Source organism: Cygnus atratus, chromosome 16 (genome assembly GCF_013377495.2).
Source record: "Cygnus atratus isolate AKBS03 ecotype Queensland, Australia chromosome 16, CAtr_DNAZoo_HiC_assembly, whole genome shotgun sequence".
Classification (NCBI taxonomy): domain Eukaryota; kingdom Metazoa; phylum Chordata; class Aves; order Anseriformes; family Anatidae; genus Cygnus; species Cygnus atratus.
The window spans coordinates 2,665,234-2,684,729 of record NC_066377.1 but is presented as its reverse complement, the minus strand read 5'-3'; the positions used below and the strand labels follow the sequence as shown (position 1 = coordinate 2,684,729).

Below are 19,496 nucleotides of genomic sequence, written 5' to 3'. Positions count from 1 at the left end.
AAGGCAGTTTACGTGCCAGCTCTGTGAAGTTCTGCTTGTTGAAGAAACCACTTCCCCAAGGTCATCTTCATAGTGCTGGTAGCTCACCTAAGGAACTTCACAAAAGGCCGATCAGGGGCGTTACAGGAAGCACTCGGATGACAGGGAAGCCAAGTCAGCACGCTTTCATGGAGGATTTCCCAAGGGATTACAAACGTGCCCTGAAATAATGATCCTACATAAAAAGGGAAATTAATCCAGCAGCACACCCGGGAACTAAAGCCTCGCTTGTAATTCCTAAAGCCCTGCCCTGCTTATTCTTTTGCTAGGAAATGAGAACTATCACCCACCACAGGAACAATCCAAGCGCAATATGCAAGTCAATTTTAGAGTTGTTTGGTTTTTTTTCCCACAGAAGTTTTCTGAAGACAGGAAAGCTGTCAGTAATATTAATACACAGTTTCATTCACCCTAGTGCCAGCGGATGTGAACGGAAGCAGTACTGCGCCACCGACGGCAGCTGCCAAACAGTCCACGGGACTGAAGCACCTAACTCAGGAAATCCAGGATCTCTCTGGCAAGTTGCACACCCAGACGACCACGTTTTGACTCAATTCCCTCACTTCTAAAATAGGCAAGAAAGAGCTGTCACTGCTCAAAAGAATTGTGGACGAGGCAGGCTGCTGACCAAGTGGTTATCGCAGAAAAGCCACAGCTACACTCGCGTTATTCTCGGACAGCATCGCAAAGTCAAATGAAAACCCCCCATTTTTCCCAAAATAGCAAACAGCTTTCTCCTTGAAGGAGCAGATGCTGAGCTCTGCTATCAGAAAAAGTCAGAGATTTTTCCAAGTGAAACAGATTGTTCAACATTCTGAGTTCAGAGTAGCTGAGAGACAAGGAAAAGGAGTATCAGACCAAAACACCCCCCGCCTCCCACCCCAATATTATTTGTGCTCCGTTTTTGCATTTATCTGCTGCATTACGTGAGCCTCCCTCACTCCTCCCAACTACTATTCTCAACAGGTGTACAAGAAAAGGGCAGTAACATCACAAAGGTTATTTTTCCTTTGATGTAAGTTTTTTTTAATGCTCACATTCACTGGAATTTTCTCTCTTCCCTGGCTAACTTTTTATTATTAACGTGGAAAAAGCAAAGACGGGTCCTTTGCACAACCTGTCTGTGTTCTGTGGTCAGTCTAATGCTCAGAAATAAATACAACTGTTTTTCTCTGAGATCGCACTGACATCTTTAAGTAAATCCATTAGTATCGTTGAGCAAGTTCCCCAAACAAAAATCAAGTATCTTGTGAAGAATTGCTCCCATTCTTTAACATCAACAGTTCCTTAAAGGATGAAAGCAAAAATTGTGGGGTTTAAATTTTATATTCCTCTATTTCATCTCCCAAGAACGAGTGAAGTAAAAACCAAACTCTGCCCTTAATTCACAAGCACGTGGTGTTGTGGCAGAGCAATCTTGAAGCTGAGTTTGTTTACTTTTGTCCGCCTGTTTCCGTCCCTGCCTCTCAGCATAACTTTAACGGGGTCATTTTCTCCACCAGCACAACTCAGAACCACTTTGTGGGGCTCCCCACAAAGACCAGGTACTTAGTACTCTCACTTTTGGCGTGACTACCTGTAAAAAATAACTTTTTCCTAGTGATGTAACGTACACAGCTATGAACAGGTACACCTCAGGGCAGTGGGATGTCAGTAGGATGTGCTGCAGTCGCTGACCAGTACCCGAAATAAGGAATTATTTCACCTATCGGTACCTGCTTCTACCAGCTGCATTTGGCTTAAAAGTGGTAGGCAGCAGGGATACCGTCGCACATACATTCTAAAAACATCAAAGCAAAGTACTCATTTAAGGAGAGAATTTAAGCACAAATTCCAAAAACACATAGGCAATTTTTTGTAAAAAACACTACTCGGATTAAAGAAAGAATAAGTCAGAACTATGACATTATTTAGAACAAACACTAGAAGAATGATTTCCTCCCCTCCCAGCATAATTTGAACACTAAACAAAAAGTCAGGTATCTCATTAAACTGCAAGGACAGTTGATTGAAAACGAGCGCGACTAGCAGTCTGTGGCTCAGATCTCCTAGCACTGAATTTTATCCACGGTGAAATATTTTCTCCCCACTTTAACTCAAGATATTGCTGTACAACCCAGCCACAACGCTGCAGTATCTGGAAGGGAAATCTCTGCGTGCTGAAGCCGATACAAATTTTTTCTGCTAACCACAAAGCCAGACAGCAGGTTGAGACACATCACAACTTTCCTTAACAATACCGCCAAACCAGTTTGAGCTCAAGGTTCTCTCTCTGGTAGAAAATATTTACACCCTCTGTATTAAATCAGAGCAAAGACACATTTTTTTCATATCTAATTAAAGACATAAATGAAAGTTGCGTGACTAACTTTTCTCTTCAGTGCCTAGATGGAGCTGAATGTTCCTTTTAGCTCTGGAATCACCACTTGTAAACATCCTTCCTTTCACAGCAGAAACTAAGAGCATGCCCTTTTATTAGGCGATAACATGTCTATAAAATGCAGAATTCCTTCAAAAAGGCATCTTTAAAAAAAAAGTCAAATTACAGAAGTTAGAGTTGTGAAATACAGCCTACTGTTGCAAAAGGAACAGTTCAGAGAGCTTTAGCTCTATTTGGAAGGTTCTTTTCTCATCCCAGTGACCCGTGTCTGCAATAACACCTCCTGAAGGCTACAGGGCAACTTCCAGTTGTTGCTTCAGCTCCTCTGCCATGCAAGGAGAAAGAAAAACACAAGTAGCAAACATCGCTTGTGCACGTACTTCCTCTGAGGAACAGTAACATTCAAAGCAGCTTAGGTGTCTTCTGCAGAGTCCCAGGAAACCCTTCTGCAAATATCAAGCGTGCTGGTAGCGAACATCCGAGTTATTACGAGCAAAACACTCCTCCAATTAGATTCAATTCATGAGCTTGCATAATGGGCTGTTTTAACATAGGAAAACAACTGAAAGTAGGGAAAAAACGAAAATGACATCAAGCTTGCTAAATATGTATTGTTTATTAAGGCTTGTATTCTCCTAGAGGAAAAAGTTAATCCGATGCTGTCCATTACCCCTTACAGGCAGTAACAGTCCAGAGACAGAGTTATATGTTCTAAATACAAGTCTAAATGATACAGATTAAACTTTATTTAAATTGGAGGTCCTTTTGGAGTAAATAGTATTCAGAAGATACTTGCTTTCTAATATAGTAAAAGATCCTCTACAATAAACACGTGCAGATTCAGTGTGCTAGAGCAGCGGACATGAGCACCATTTCCATGCTTAATTGGAACTCCAGTTGGTGACAGGTTCTCCGACGGTCCCCTCACTCCACAAAAACATGACAGCAAATTCAGTTTCTTAAAACAGGTTTTTTTACTCATCCAACAGAAAAAAGTTAGACATACACACTGTCAATTTTAAACATCTGAGGCATAACCCATCATATTATCCATACTATTAGTTCCTACGTTAAAGCTCAGCATTATTGGTATAAAAACTTTAAATGGCATTAGGACTTGGGGGGTGGGAGGGAGTAATGAAGGGAAGGATTAAAAATGATCTGCAATTAACTAATAACACCTGAAGCTGAAACAGGTTTAAACACATTGTCCAAAACCCCTGCAATGTTGATAGCATCACATTATTAATTATTAAGCTACAAAAACCATAAAGCAGAATTATGGCTGAGAGAAAGCATCTCGCTCACCCTCAGCAGGATATGGTATAACAAATGCACACTGAAGCACTGGTTAACAGAATGTGAAAGGGAAATATCTTCCAGAGAAACAGCTTCACTGACAATTTGATCTTCTACTAGACAGAAAAAAACAACAATGGCGCATTAGCGATTTTAAAAGTGTAATTGTACAGATAAATAAAGAGGCATAGCAGCTGCACAAAGTGATCTGAAATTTAGATTTTTCATTTCAAAATTCCGAAGTGCAGTATCTAAGAACTTTTGTTTTGTTTTTTTTAAATGACAAAAATCAATGCATGGTTTCTTACATCTGCCATGAAGAAACATGGTTTGGGAAGAGGATAAAGGAAGATTTGTCATGTATTCTCCATAATCTCTATATCTGGCTAGGAACATAATTTGTGCCAAAATGAAGTCTTTGGGAAGCACTGACACTTTAGTATGCTCGTGTATAGGCCCACATTAGGTTAATATAACTGTTTACCAACTTAAAAAAATAAAAAGAGACACACCTTTATTAATGATTTCTACAGAATTTTACATAGAAAAAAGATACAAATTAATGCAGATCCACTTGGGCAAAAATAAACTACAAAGATGCAACAACTTAATTTCCCCTGCACGAGAAGATATATTGGAGCTGAAAGCTTTAGTTTATCCTGATGCCACGATAAAGCACCAGAATACATAAATTTTGTTTCTCAGTCGAATTTAATATCAGTTCTAGTATATATATCAAACTGTATACGTATATTCTTATTGTTTGTTTCGATTCTGACGTTCCTGTAAAGAGAAAAAAGTTGAAAATAGTTAAAGATTTTAGTGAAATGAACAAGGAAAAGCATTTTCAGTAGTATAATAGCACTGATGTGATCCCAGACAATGATATGCTTTGTCAAAAAAATTGCCACTACGTTTTATGAATATATATACACCTGATAAACCCAAGGATTCGGTAAGAATTTAGAGTACAGCTTCAAGTGGAACAGCTGAATACCTGTACAGTCACTTCAAGCTGACAGCAGATGAAGGTCACAGCAAGGAAGGTACGGAATAGCAACATTCCCAACTAGAAACAGGACCTACAACGTTCTGGTTTCCGGATTAATTTAGCTACTGCAATAACAGCATGGCCAATTCGAGAACAGAAAGGAGATGGCAGATTAATGAACTCCACAGAACCAGTATAATTTTGAAGCACTTACGAGTTAAGACTAAACTTAAGAGTTTAGTCATGTTCAATACGACTAGGATGTGATCTCTACAGAAATTCTGTTCCTCAGTCTTTTTACCTCTTCAACTATTCTGGAAGGCACCATAAAATACTTGACGAATTGGGGAAAAATTCATTTTGTGGAAGAAAAGTTACATGCTTTTTGCATGGTCTGATAAAAAACAGCACAGCTAGACAGAACCACCCAAAAAACTTATGAAAACATTGTAGTACAGAAGTAAGCAGCTGTCTGAAGCCTCAAAAGTTTCTGCCAGCCACAAATACAGAAAACAGACAATCTAAGGGGTATCTGCAGGAACGCCTCAATTATTCTAAGTCTTCATCTAGCTAACTTGTGTTCTCCCAGCAGTAAGTAGGGAGGACAGCTTCAATAATTGCTTCAGGAGCCCCTGAAGGTGCAGAACAGCAAAATGACTGCAAGAAAAAAAAACGGACAGAACAAGCTGCTGTATTTTGAAGCTAGTGCGTTTTTTCCAGCTAAGACACCATGCAGAATGAACAGAAAAGGTGCAGTCTTACTGCTTTCTGCTTCATCCTACTGGTGTTTAAAATAGACTGCAAACTTCAAAACAAGCACGTAAAGACACTGTGTACTGTACTTTAATACGCTGATATAGCACCAAATCCTAGGCCAAGACAAACAACCGTAAAACTGCCTAAGCATAAACAAGTGTCAACTCCCGAATTTCAGATTTTACTAGTTCTGTGGAATCTTTCTGTATAAAGTTTACCTCCGAATTGCTTGTTGCAAATAATGTTTACACTGCAAGTGTGCCAGTCCTTAAGGAAGTTTTCTGATTTTTTGCTGTGACCAGCTGAGGTAGCCAATACAATTTCTGTTACATTTATGAATGGAATATACTGGTTTCTGCATCCAGGCAGAATAATACTTCAATTTCAAAAAAAAAATTAAGTAAACTAAAACCTTGAATAAGTTCTTAACCTAAGATTTAAGACCTTACGAAAGTTGTTTTACCAAATCAGCAAAACAAACTGTGTAGTATGTTCTCGATGAAAAGAACTGATTGCTGCCTGCCATTTCAAACAAAAGCTGGTTGGAAAGAGAATTTAAAGCTGAACCAAATCAATGCCATTTTCAGACTTCCACGAAAGCAGTTCTATCCCGCTTCCGCTCTTAAGGTGGCAAATAACCTTTACTAAACCTCATTGCCCTACCGTGCCCTGTAAACCATTGCCACTGTCATCTCTGGCAACTATTTTTGGGTATCTAACCAGTGACTCTTATAATTCCACTTTTAAAGAAATACGTCTTTCACAGTCTACTCAGACACTCAGCTCAGGCTTTATAATTTAGCAAAGAGAACTATCTATTGAGCAAATTTATTAAGCAGTTCTTCCTACCTTGCTGCTCCCTTGCTGCTCTTTTTTTTCCCCCCTCTCAGGGGCTACTCTGAGTCTTCCTTTTTAAAAAGGTCTGAATCCATATAGATTGACAGGGAGGAGCCTGATGTAACAATTCTTCATGCTCTTGAACATGGCTGCTTTTTGGAAGATCTCTGGAAGATCTAACTCAAGTTCTCTCCTGCATTGCTATTTGGCACTACTGCAAGCAAGTACAAGCAGCTTTGTAAGGTACTAAAAAAGCTTTGTTCCTTTTGGCTCCTAAGATCCATTCAGAGCCTTCATAATTTCTCTTCTCCAGGGGAGTTCTGATATCTCACAAGGGAGCTCCTGTTGCACGCTGCTTCTCATTGGTGACATTAATACATACTGGCATCAGGCACAGGGAAGACTGGTTTCCACCAAACTTGCAGTAACTTCCATTCTGGAGACACCCACCCCTGTCAAACTTCAGTTCCCTGCGCCCCAGTATAAAGTAGCTGGTAATCTTCCTGCTAAGCTGTACTTGTTCAGGGCAGTTGGATGAAAGCATTCACGATTTTTGTGTCAGGAAATAATTACTATCAGCTGTAAAATAGCCATGTTTTTAACTAGTTTCAGAGGAAGGACGATATTCAATCCTTAAAAGTTCTATGCCAATGAACATGTTCACAGAAAGCATACTGAAAGGAAATCTTTACACAGTGCTAGAAGACAAGGAGTATTTCTGTCAGTGTGCACCAGCGTACACTTTACAGTACGTACTCACACAAAAGAAGAAACACTAAGTTGTTGATCCAAGAACTTTCTGAGATAAAGCTACTGAGCTCTTCCACACAACGCGAAGGGACAGACCTTGGACTAGCTGACTGCCGTGACACAGATCAGAGGCGAGAGCACAGCAGCCCTAGCACAATATGTGGGACCATCTAGCGAAACACGCAGCGGTGAGGCCGAACGGCTGCATTTTACACTCAATCAATCCCATCCTACCGTGAGCTGCCAGCGACTATCCAAAAATCTGCAACAAGTTTATTTTCTTTGCAAGCTTTTTAACTCTGCAGGACAGTTTTGTAAAGACTACGCAAGCTTGTTTCTAGGCAGCGTTCCTTAAGACTACATCATACCGGATTTTCCTTTTAAAGATTTTCTCACTTGTTGCAACGTTACGTTTTAAGAACACCAGCTTTGACCAGGGAAGTTGCTCCCTGCGGACACAGTCATGCTGTAGTGGCCGAGGGAACTGACTGAGAAAACAAGCAGGGGCCAGAAGAAACTTCATGCCACTAGTTCTTTGGCTTCCTCATTTCTCAGGTTCCAGATCGGACTGGGAGAAAATAGCTTATTACTACGGCAAATCAGAAGCCGGACGTAGATCTACATGATACAGCCCTTGTTCATCAGCACGACCAGTGTTGTTTCCTTGGCACTTCAGAGATTTTCATTCAGCATTACGTTACACCCAACTAATCCTCATTTGATGATTTCAAGGAACACAGGTGTTCCTAGGCGAGTTAAACTCAGAGAGCACACAGCACAGCTTTACACTGCACCCCTTATTTACTTCAGGAAATAGTGGCTAGCAACAAACCACAAACATCAAAAAAGCCAAACCCTGGAACGCTAGCGGCTCGCATTGAATACATTACATCAAGTTTTTCTTCCCTTCTAAATATTCGTGCATAAATGAAGTAAACGTTCAAGCTCTCCATTAACAGCTTTTTAAGAATTCTAGCCTTTTGTAAGCATGACAGTGGTGAAACAGAAGCACAAATGTTTATCAGTTTTACTGCTAAACAGAGTACGATGAATAAAAAACACGGCGAATGTAAACCAATTAAGACGGTACACATGCAGACAACCATTTGAAAAAGCCATTTGAGCCATAAGGGTTACCTTAACTGGCAATAAGATTCTTCAAAAAATCTCATAGGAAGGATAATTTTGGCATACTAGGGAGGATTCAACTTCAACAGCAGGAACTTCAAAACAATAAGTTTAATTGTGTGTGTATCCTGCAAAGAAACTCTTCTAGTAATCAACTGGACTTCTAAAAATCATTTATTCAAGGGGGTGGAGGGCGGGGATCAACTTTCCAAGACAATTTTTATTGTCTGGAATAAGAGACCACACTCCGCTGTGACAAGACAAGGCGCAACGGCTCTAAACTGAAAGAGATTCAGAGGAGATACAAGTTAGAAATTCTTCCCTTTGAGGGTGGTGAGGCTCTGGCCCAGGCTGCCCAAAGGGGTCCCTGCCACGGGAGACGGGGTTGAAACCAGGTATCTTTGAAGGCCCCTTCCAACTCCAACTGCTCTATGATCACTTAGGATTCCCTCCCACATATGGGAACAGCTCTTCGACATCCACATTGCATTGAATATTGAATTGCTAATTGTCTACGGAACAAATGAAGCGTTGAGGTAACGGCTTCCAGGTTTTAGCTTGTGGAAGCCCGTGGAGAGTACTGAAGAAAAACTTCAAATCTTAAGCTCTCCTCCCCTGCTGTGTTGAAATATGCTAGGCATGTTGTATCAGATGGCTAGGAAAGGTTGAGCTGACAGTTCTTGATACGCTGATCACCTTCTCTCTCAAAATGTACGAGTACATTCTAAGAATACAGTTTAAAGCACTTTTATCTCCATTTTTAAATGCCAATAAAACCTTTAAAACAGCAACTTCGTTTTCAGGCCCAGAAATACATATTCTGTTGTCAGTTTTTGCTTCAAAAAGATGTTGAAGCAAGTGAGCTGCATTAAACCAGCCTGTCAAATCCATGCTTTATTTCAAACGCCATACAAAAGAGGCGTATGAAACGCTATCAAACAACTTGAAGCACTACACAACTAGTAACTACATAAATATTTTGTCCCAACACCGATTATTTTGTCAGTCCTTTACTTCCAGACTGCCTAACTGGAGAAGTGCGTTCTTGGAACTGAGGTCATAGGACAGCTGACACTTGGGGCCATAAAAGCATATATAAAAAGTTTACCACACTTTCCCAGTTACTGCCCCAGTTTTTCATACATCCTCACTCAAGATTTCTTTTCAAGAATTAGTAGACAGATTAGACCTGGGAACCAAAAGCCTTTAATTACCCAAATAATACATGTGACTTCAGCAGCAGAAACAACCTTTCCAGCACTACTCCAACGATTTTATGCAACTCCTTTTCCAGAGATCAACTGAACAAACAACATGAGACTAGACTCTTCTTGCTCTCAGAGGTAATATACAAACTTCGAATGCCACATTTATCGATTTTGATAGACTGGTTCCAGTCAAGCAGTACTAAAATACCTCATATTTATAAGGCAAAAAGCTTGCGTGGCCACCTTTGACAGAACTGCACTCAAACAGAAACTAGTTTCTAATCTATTAACCATTTTAAGAGAAAAATAACTAAAAACATGGACATTGACGTCCTTTACCTGCATCACTGCTTGACCTTTTGTTCTGAAACGCATTTGCTATGAAATCATGTCACAGACAAATAAGCATCAGTTTGTTTTCGGTGTTGTTAAACACAAATAAAATCACCAAGTTGAGATGTATTAAAAACATTTTGAATTCCTACTTACATTTTTTCCACCAAAGCAGCCTTCACATTTCATTTTCCCCATATCTGTGTATAAAATAAATTTTTTAATAAGTTTACCTTCCGCACCACCTCCTCCTCTTCTTGGCGCTTTTCATAATGAGAAAAGTCATCAAAGATGGAGGTCGTGTGCTTGTAAGTAGCAATAATTTTAAGCACTTGTTTTGCTTTTTCTAAGGGCACCTCCTGTGTATCACGGGAGTTTGTAACAGGTTTGTTGTCATTGTTCTCCAGCCTGATGTGTCGGAGCTGGTTGTTGGGCACATCCTTCACAAAGATCCACTTGACATCAAACTTCCCCTTCCACTTGTCCTGAGACCAGACACCTGCACTGGTGCCGTAGTCCACAGGTGATTTCATCTCCGCAACTCCACAGAAGTGTCCACTACCGTTGACACTGAATAGCAAGTAGACTGGGCCCTTACTATTCATGGACCGAAAAGCACTGTCCAGCCGTTTGTTGCCGTGCTCCGTACTACACCAAATAGAATATTTAATGGAACGATGAATATCATCCTCAGAATAACTCTTTATTATGAACACACGTCCATTTTTAAGGTTCCATTCAAAATCTTTAGGGTTATAGCTGTGAGCAGCTTTCAGTTTTTCGAGAACAGGATGGGACTCACCACTGGGAACAGGGTTAGGCTGGGTGCTGCCAGCTGAGTTGCTGTCGTTACCAGTTCCTCCACTTTGGCCAAAAGCTGCATTTCTGTTGCGAGGCGCTACCCAGCGATTTTGGGGCGGCTGCTGAGGGCTCTGATACTGTGGTTGAGTCAATGGAGGAGGTTGAGCTGGAACAGGCTGAACAATTTGTTGCTGTGGCTGTGGAACAGACTGAGGAGAAGGTATCTGTTGGGGGGCAGGAACTTTTGCCACAGGACCCTTATTGTCCCAAGTACCTATGTCCATATTATGCTTTATAGGCGGAGGAGGCAATGCTCCTCCAATCACAGGTCCAGTTTTTGTTTTCATTTTAGGCTGTGGTTTTGCAGGCTTGCTAGCTATAGCAGCCCACGAGGTTGGTTTAGATACCGGCAAGTTTACATTAGATCCACCGTTACCAGAGAGAGCACCTGTCATCCCAGCACTGTTGACAACGGAACCCACTGTTTTCACAGCAGAAGTTGTAACATCTCCACCAATCTTAAGTCCAACCATTCCCTGCTCAATGCTGTTCATTCCAGGAGCTTTATTTAATGTGTCATTATGAAATCCTGTTTGTCCGTCCACGATGGTACCACCCAGTGAACTAGGCGGGTAGCTGTAACTGCTCCCATATGCTGAACTTTGAGTCTGCTGTCCTTGGGATCCACTTGTTCCCCAAGCTGAGAAGGCAGGATTTTCAGGGAAAAAGTTAAAACGGTGTTGATAGATATTATTTCCCAGACCCCCAGGCTGTCCAAAAACAGCATCATGCATAAAATGATGATCTCCGTTACTGAGCTGTCCATAGGTGGTAAGATATGGGATTGGAGGATCTCCTCCCGTAGACCATGGTGCTTCACTGAGAGAGTAGGGAAACCCAATCGACGGTGGATAATAACTGGACAGATAAGGATCAGTCATTGATGGATAGCTACTGTTCTGTTAAAGGAAAAAAAGGTAACTTCAGATATCTAAAACTTCGTTTATAAATAGCCACAACACTGTACATCACCAAACAGAAGAGAACAATAGGGACAAGGTAATTAACGTCTAATTAAAGATCTCAGTTCACACTCCAAGAGTCAGTATCTGGACATTCACAATACGCTGCAGTGTTATTTTTCACAGTGACGTTAGTACCTGAAATTGTATAATCTTAGTTACGTTATTATGGGGTCTTTTGTGGCCTCTTCTAGAATTACTTAATCTGCCAATACTCCAAAATATTTAAAGAAACTTATGTACCAATACATTTTGAGTCTCATACCATTAAGGAAATTTAGTTTATCTTGATTACCAGAAAGAGCTGCATGGGAGAAGTGTTAGATTAAATTGCTTTAATATGGCAGCACACAGAAAATACAGTCACAGTCCTTATTATGGGATTGTTTTGAAGAGCCAACAGTTCCTAACAAGCAAACCATACCTGAAGTGGTAAAACACGCAAAGGCTACTTCTGACACACAAAGGATCAGAGTGAGATCACATTCTAAGAAGTGTGCCAAGTTTGACTTAAGTAGACCTAATGACTAGAAACTGAGATTAAGACGACGTGCTAGAGACTACGTACAGATACAGCACGTGACATATTCCAGTAAGCCATCCAAAGTGTTTGTGACAAACCCTATCAAACTGCTTCTGAAAGTCTCTTCCTCCCTCAGTAGTAAAGTTACAAATGTACAAGACTGCTTCAGACTGCCCTTGCGAACAGGCCACCTTTTCCACTCTACGAAATAAAAGACTGACTTGTTATAAATGAGCAAATCCTTCTCCAAAGTTCTAGCTTTTCCTTCCTTTCTCCCTCTCAACTATTTTTTATTACTAGATTCAGAAGCCTCCTCCATTTTTCCAAACATACAATTATTTCTTAGCTTGTTCAGAAAATGAAGTAAGAAGACTCCTTGCTGTAGATGAGCATAATACCCAATTGATAAATTAAAGAGTCAGTTTTATTCCTCATTTCTCATTGACTCCCTTCCATGACACCCAAAGCAATATCCTTACTTTCCATATAGAGAATGATACCATAAAATGCCACCACAACTTACGTACGCTACTGCAATCACTACTGAGATTTCAACAGCCTGAATCCAATGTTACTGATTCAAAAGACATCATTTCTGCCACTGCTCACGCTCCCATTATGCGCAAATTATATCCATCATTATCAAGAGGAATACTATCTGCCTTCCCACGACAAGATCCTTTAGAACACATTACATTCTCTAAGATTCCCAAACCAAAAGAATCAATATTTGACGTATGATTTTTCTTCCGGGAGAATTTACATTGTGATTGACATCAATGTATTAATTCTGAAATTATTAATATAATAAAAAAGTAAAAACATGTTGTTGGAGGGAAGAGGAGACATAAGTTGTTCTTAGGAGATACTTATCTTTTCATATTCCACAGATAAAGAACTTCTTAAGACCAGTAGGAATAAATCTAAAGAAGGCAGGTGTTTTACCCTAAAATATTTCTGTTAAAGATTCTAAACCATTCCTGAGACTGTCACCTCCTGTAAACAGTCTGCAAAGTTTCCGCAAGGATTCTGACAAGATTAAGGGAAAGTTTCAGCAGACATCTTTACAAAGCATTCGATCTACTTTGTCTGGCTTTATGCCAGAGCATGTAAGATCAACCCTGACAGAAATCCTTCACTGCCACAGTGGTACATGCAATCAACAAATTTGTCCTGGAACTTTCTGCACCCTTCTTATTATTAAAAAAAACAACCACTGAATTAATTAGCAAAGGAATCCTTCCTCCTGAAGTACTCACACTGCTAGTAATACCCTGTCACTTACAAAAAATCTTTTGGTTCTGGCTGATAGTACACGGGGGATGCCTTCCTTGCTTTGAGCATAGCTTTGTATACGAATATCAGACACTCAGTTACCTTTTCACTTCAAAGGTACTTTTAGTGTAGTTAATAACAGTTATCACACCTGGAATTTGTTCTGCATTAACTACTGCTATTTGGATACTGGACCTTTTTGTGGAAAGAAAAAAGACATCGCTAATGAGGTGCAGTTTCCAACAGAAAGATGGAGGACAATTACATTTTATTTAATTATGTAACATGCTTAGTACTCATTTTAAAGACTAATTTGTAATTTTAAAGTATTAATTTTAACACAGTATTATCAACCTACATTTGAACTTTGATGTCAAATACACATTTGTGTCAGGAGAATGATTAACTTCTAAAGTATTTTTAAAAAATAATTCAGTTTTGAGTCTTTTTTGTACATTACCTGTATTTTACAGTAATTAAAAGGGCTGAATTAGTCTAAGTAAATAACTAGATAAGACTTTGTTCAGAAACATGGCTGTCCAGTACAAAAATCTCAGCCCTATTTAATGTTACCGTCGCTTTCCAGTTAGAGCTGTAAGACCACCTACACAATCGGTTCTTGCGGCATGCCAACTTCTTGTCACAGCATAAGTACCAGTCAATGTAGCTATGCTTTAATATATCTAGACTTTACTAGAATTATGGAAGTTCTATGCCATAGTAATTTTTCCATTTTAAACCTAATAACTGGGCTTGTTAAGAGCTAGAACAATATAGATATATATTTCCTAGAAATTAACTGTAATAGACAGTCTTTGATTTTTATGGAGGCAAATGCTCAGTACAGTTCATGTTACAAGACATCTTGTTTTTAAATAAGTAAAAACTACATGCAAATGTAATGAAGTGGGATTTCAAGAAATCAGAGAAAGGATACAACCTTGACCTCTTTCAAAACTAATTTTGCACAAGAAAGTTTTACTTAATTTTTTTCACAAACTTCATGCTTTTATACCTGCCACAGCACGAGAGAATGTGCTTCATTCATTCTTCAGCACAGTTCCAGAGAAGAGAACGTGCTTCCTCTTGAACAATTTTAACTTTGTGCAAGTCTGGAGCATGTGCCTGCCTATGTTGCGTACCAAACCCGCATACCAGGTAGTCCACACGGTGCAGAGCTAACACAGCCCACGTCGTCCTAAATGTATTTGTCCCATCTTCCACAGTGGTGTATCCAGATTGCTTCCGGGATGGAAATATGCTCAGGAATACCTATACCCTGCTACAGTTAGCAGCTCTCAGAAAGCTGCAAGATCTAAAACTTGTAACACAGTTTCTTCTCTGGCTGCCCTAACCCAAGGCTTAACGCACCTCAAAGGTACCCGGTATGCAGCACCAGAATTGAAGTTGTTTGCTCCACTGGTCAAGATTAAATCACAATTTTCTCAAATGAAACAGAACAGCATGTTACATGTTTTCTTTCATCCTCTTCCTTTTTTTAAGCATGTACATGAATGTTCCTTTGCCAGCAAGTTCAGTGATGTCACCAGTATAAACAGTGGCATTTATCAGCTTCAGGCTGAATTACAGATTTACTTTGTAAAGCCTACCACTTATCTTTTCTGCTAAGAAATAAAAACGTACCTCTGCCATGCCTCCCTTCTACTGAAGCAGATTTTTGTGTGAAAAAAACTTTTTGCATCTCCAGCTTTCTAAACATTTTGTTCGCTTTAAAAAGTTTGTATTTTAAGTCCAAAATTACTTAAATAGCAATGCTATTTAAGTCCTGGATGTTGATTTAATGTACATTATAATGAGCTAAATTATATTCAGAGTTTGCATTTTAGGGCCTCATTCTTGAAACAATACATTTCTAAGTCTTAAGATATTTCAGAGGACACAAAAGAGCAATATTTGCTTAAGTGTATAAAGCAAGCAGGATCTCTCTGCAACCTTTTCTCAAAAGCAATATCCAAATTTCCACTAGGGCAATCTCCAGGATTATTTAAAAAGACAAAGCAGGAGACCCTAAAAGCAGAATCTCCAGACTCTCACATACAACTCATCTTTCAGATAACTGCACGACTAGTTTGTCACAGTTCAGCTATGTCAATAACCTGCAATCCGAGGAGCAAGCAGCAGACACTAGTTGGAGCATTAACTTCATTTTCACTTGTGGCCATCTGGATATGCAGAGTAGTATTAGTTGGGTGAGCACAAGCACTTGTATTATGAAGTAACACTATATGCCAGTCACTTCTTTCTCCATTTCTATTTAAGGAATTTGCTCCCTTAACACATCCTATGAACTGAGTGCCAACAACATGCCCAAGAAAAAAAAAAAGGTTAAAAATACACTAACCTGATTTGACTGCCCAGAAAGGTAAGGTTCAAAATCGTTGTCATGAACTGTATCCTTCTGATGTAATGAACCATTTTGTACTAGGAAAAAAAAGTTACAACACATTATAATACTGCTTAGCAGCAAGTAAACAACGCAGTAAACTGCTTCATTTCATGTTATTTTATGAAAAGCCATACTAAACTCGAGTAAGTTTAGTAACCCAAACTTTCCTACAGGTAAGGGAATAGACAGCCGCTGTGAACTACCTCTGAACCAAGAAATAATAGTTCTCCACAAAAAGTTTGCGAAAAACATAGGTAACAACATCAGGTGTTCTGGCACATAATTAGAACTCTCAAACTAATTCACAGCTTTCCCAGCATGTGTTGTGTACTTCTCATTTAAGTTGTCTAAAATGAAATCAGATGAAGTTACATTTAATTATAAAATAACGACTGCTAGCGCCCTGATATTCTGACATTTTCAGGCAAAATTTAAGTCTCATCTTCTAAATGCATTAGTTACAGATATTTGCCTTATCAAACACCTACTTATAGCGACTATTTCACAGAACAGCTAAACTAAACTAAAACTACACAAAACACAGTGTTTAGCAAGCAAGTTTGAGAATTTGTAAAAATATTTCTGTAAAGTTTGCCAGGGAGAGTGGAGGCAAAAGAGTGTATACAAACATAGGAAATAGTGTCAAATTTCTTGTGAGTAGAGGCAGCTGGATTTTTAAGGCAAGTTAAGATAAATTTAAAAGCACTTATGAAATGGAAGACATTGCTAGTTTCAAAGCCTAAACATTTACACACTTACTAGCAACCACAGCACAAATCAGTGTATTTCCTTGAACAACTTGTTTTTGAAATTAAAATTCAAATGAAGCATAGGTATTATTATAAAAGGCTTATCATTTCCAACAGTTATTTAAGAAATTTTAAATTTTAAAAATAGTTGTTTTTTGCCTTACTTATGATATCTAGTCCATACACAGTCAACTGGAGTCCAGTAACAGGACTGTATTCGTATGGAAGACTAAGCAAAAGTATGTAAAGTGTATATATATATATATAGACGATCTTGAACAGGCTTACCTTCATAATCTTGCATGGAATTGGGTTATTTTAAGAAAGTTAGGATCATTATTATAAACATGCTTAGTACTAATGCATTTTTTTTGCATGGTAAATTCTGTAGCGTTAAGTAGGATGCAAGCAAATACGTATGAATAGCCGTTATGTATTTTTACAGCAAGGCCCAGCTTCCTTTGTTATCCAGAGCCTAACTGCAACACCTTCCTGCTAACCTACAGGTATGCAAATAACCCAACTCTTGCAGTAACAATTCCAACGGCAAGATCTCCGCGCGATCCTCACCTTTGTTGTCCTGTCCTTTCGGTCTCTGGAAAGCCACGGCACACGATCGGGTAAAGAAGAATAAAAAAAAAAAAAAAAAAAAAAAAGAGAGAGAGAGAGGGAAAGAAAAAAGTTAATTTTAGACAAACGGTTACATCGTCACTGCAAAACCCACGGCTGACGGGGGAGGGCTGAGGTGAGGGGGGCGGGCTGAGGGCCTGCTCAGGCGCTGCTGGGGTTTGTCTGAGCTGGGGCTGAGGCGCCTCAGGGCCTCCCCCCGACATGGCCACCGCTCCGGGGCGGCGGCGAGGCACCGTGCCCGGGGGCGGGGGGGGGGGGGGAACGAGGCGGCTGGAGAGCCTCTCCCGAGCCGGGCCTGAGGCTCTTACCTGAGGGTCCACGCTGGTGGCAGACATAATTCATGCACGGGGCCGCCGTGGTGCAGCGGGAGCGGGCGGGAGGCGCGGGCAGGGCCCGGCGGGGCCTCTCCCCTCAGGCGGCGGCCGCGGGCCGAGGGGGAGGGACGGGGGCCGCTGGCCCGCGCTCGGCGGTTCCTCAGGGGACGGAGGGACCGGACGAAGGGCCGGCGGGGAGGGAGCCGTGCCTCGCCGAGCCGTGCCGTGCCTCACCGAGCCGTGCCGCGGCGGCCCCGTCCCCTCACATCCCCCCGGGCCCTGCCCCCGCCGCCCCGCTGCAGCCACGGAGCCGGAGCCGCCGACTCCAATGGCGGCGGTGACGTCAGCGCCCACAGAGCGCGAGGCACGCCGGGAGCGCGCGGCCGGGTTGGGAGGGGGGGGGGAAGGCGCGCAGAGCGCGGCGGCACCTGTCGCGCATGCGCGGTGCGCGCAGGCCCCCGGGCACCCGCGCCCACCGCTGGGGCCGTGAGGAAATGGCGGCGGGCCCTCTGAGCGCCTCCTGGGCTGCATGGGTGTAGGGCTCCAAAGACAGCCCCTCGTAGCCCCTCACGACCTTGTATCCCCTTCAGGTAGCCCCTCACGATCACCCTAGCTGCTGGTGCAGCTGGTCCCGTTCCCTTTATTTTTGTCAGGTTAATGCATTTTATTTCCCTTCCAGCTATTGCTGTGCCAAACCTGAGTGAAATGTTGCCCCCGTTAGCATCGCTGATGCTGGTTTCACAGGGTTCAGAAGCACACAAGTGGTTTTTGAGGGATGTTGGCAGGCACCACCCCTGTTGGGCTTGGTAGGGAAATGAAACAGTGGCAAATAAGGCTGCTGAGTTGTAATTGCTCAGTGCTGGCTTCTGCTGAAGCTGGATTTTAGCAGTTTTCAGGGTGGCCTGGTGTTTCCTTAACAAGAAATCAGGTGAAATAAAAGCAATGCCCTTCCAGTATTTGAGTTCTGGCTCATTATCAGCTGCGCTTCAGCTGCTGCTTGTGCATAGTAGTTTTTTCGGTTGCTAGCTTGCTTTTTGGTTTTGTTTTTTTTTTTGTTAAATGGGTGGAACATGCAATGACAACTGTTGCAACTTCTTGTTAGTTTTTAGGATCCCACTCAGAACCCTCTGGTCAATATACAATGTTTTGGTGCTGCACAGAACAAAAAGGCAGCCCATGCCCTCCCCAAGGCCCTGCAGTTTGTTAGATTACTTATTATAATACAGAAAGTTGTATGATAATCCACTTTATATCTATTTGAGTTCTGATGAACAAATCATAAATGTTTTGTGATGAGACAGAACTCAGCACTGTGTTGCTATCTTATTGTTTATAATTTTGTAATGACCAGAGGCCTTATTGCCCTATTGACTTACAAACTTAGTAAGTGATAGTTCAATCATTGCTTGATTGGAGTCTGGTGGACTGGGAGCCTATTAAGCCACACATGCACACACAAAAAACAAACAAACAGAAGTTTCATCTTAGCACTTCTGCAGAACAGTGGAAACATGTTATAAGGTATTAGAGATTTGTAGAATATAATTCTGGCTTCTTTGGAAGTTGCTGCAGTAATAAGAGTTGTAACAGAATTTTCACTGATTAACAGTATTACTGAAACTGTCCTGTAACATGTTATATAGGTGCCTGATATCTGGAGAACGGAAATAAATGTCCAGAAACCTGACTTTTTCTTGAAAGTATCAAAATAACTGCAGAGATTTAGTTTGGTAAGTCTCTTTTGCCTTTGAACATACTTCTTGTGTAGGTTTCTTCATACAAACATGCACCGTATACGGTTACCAGATACACACAACATTAACATATTTAAGAGAAAAATGAATCTGAATTAGGTCCTCAACATGTGTATAATATATTGTGTACTTGTTTGAGGTAATAACTAGGCCCAAACTGGGCCTAGTACCAACTTGTACAATGCTCAGAGTTAAGACTGACATACCAAACAGTAGTTCCAGAGATTACAAACCTTTCTTGTAACCTTTTCATGCTTAATTTTGGGGGTAAAATTGATAAATTTTAGTCCTCATGAATGG

General features: G+C 40.8%; 1 protein-coding gene across 1 annotated transcript; it reads right to left on the bottom strand.

Moving 5' to 3' along the window:
• Nucleotides 1-3,016: 3,016 nt before the first annotated feature.
• On the bottom strand, nucleotides 3,017-17,781 carry YTHDF1 (YTH N6-methyladenosine RNA binding protein F1). The gene is made up of 6 exons (XM_035548408.2): nucleotides 17,745-17,781; nucleotides 17,437-17,518; nucleotides 17,069-17,093; nucleotides 15,705-15,784; nucleotides 9,955-11,481; nucleotides 3,017-4,501 (listed from the first exon to the last, which is right to left on the bottom strand). Exons 2-6 carry the CDS (start codon nucleotides 17,461-17,463, stop codon nucleotides 4,475-4,477), a joined length of 1,686 nt encoding a protein of 561 aa, XP_035404301.1. The 5' UTR covers nucleotides 17,464-17,518; nucleotides 17,745-17,781; the 3' UTR covers nucleotides 3,017-4,474.
• Nucleotides 17,782-19,496: the final 1,715 nt, after the last annotated feature.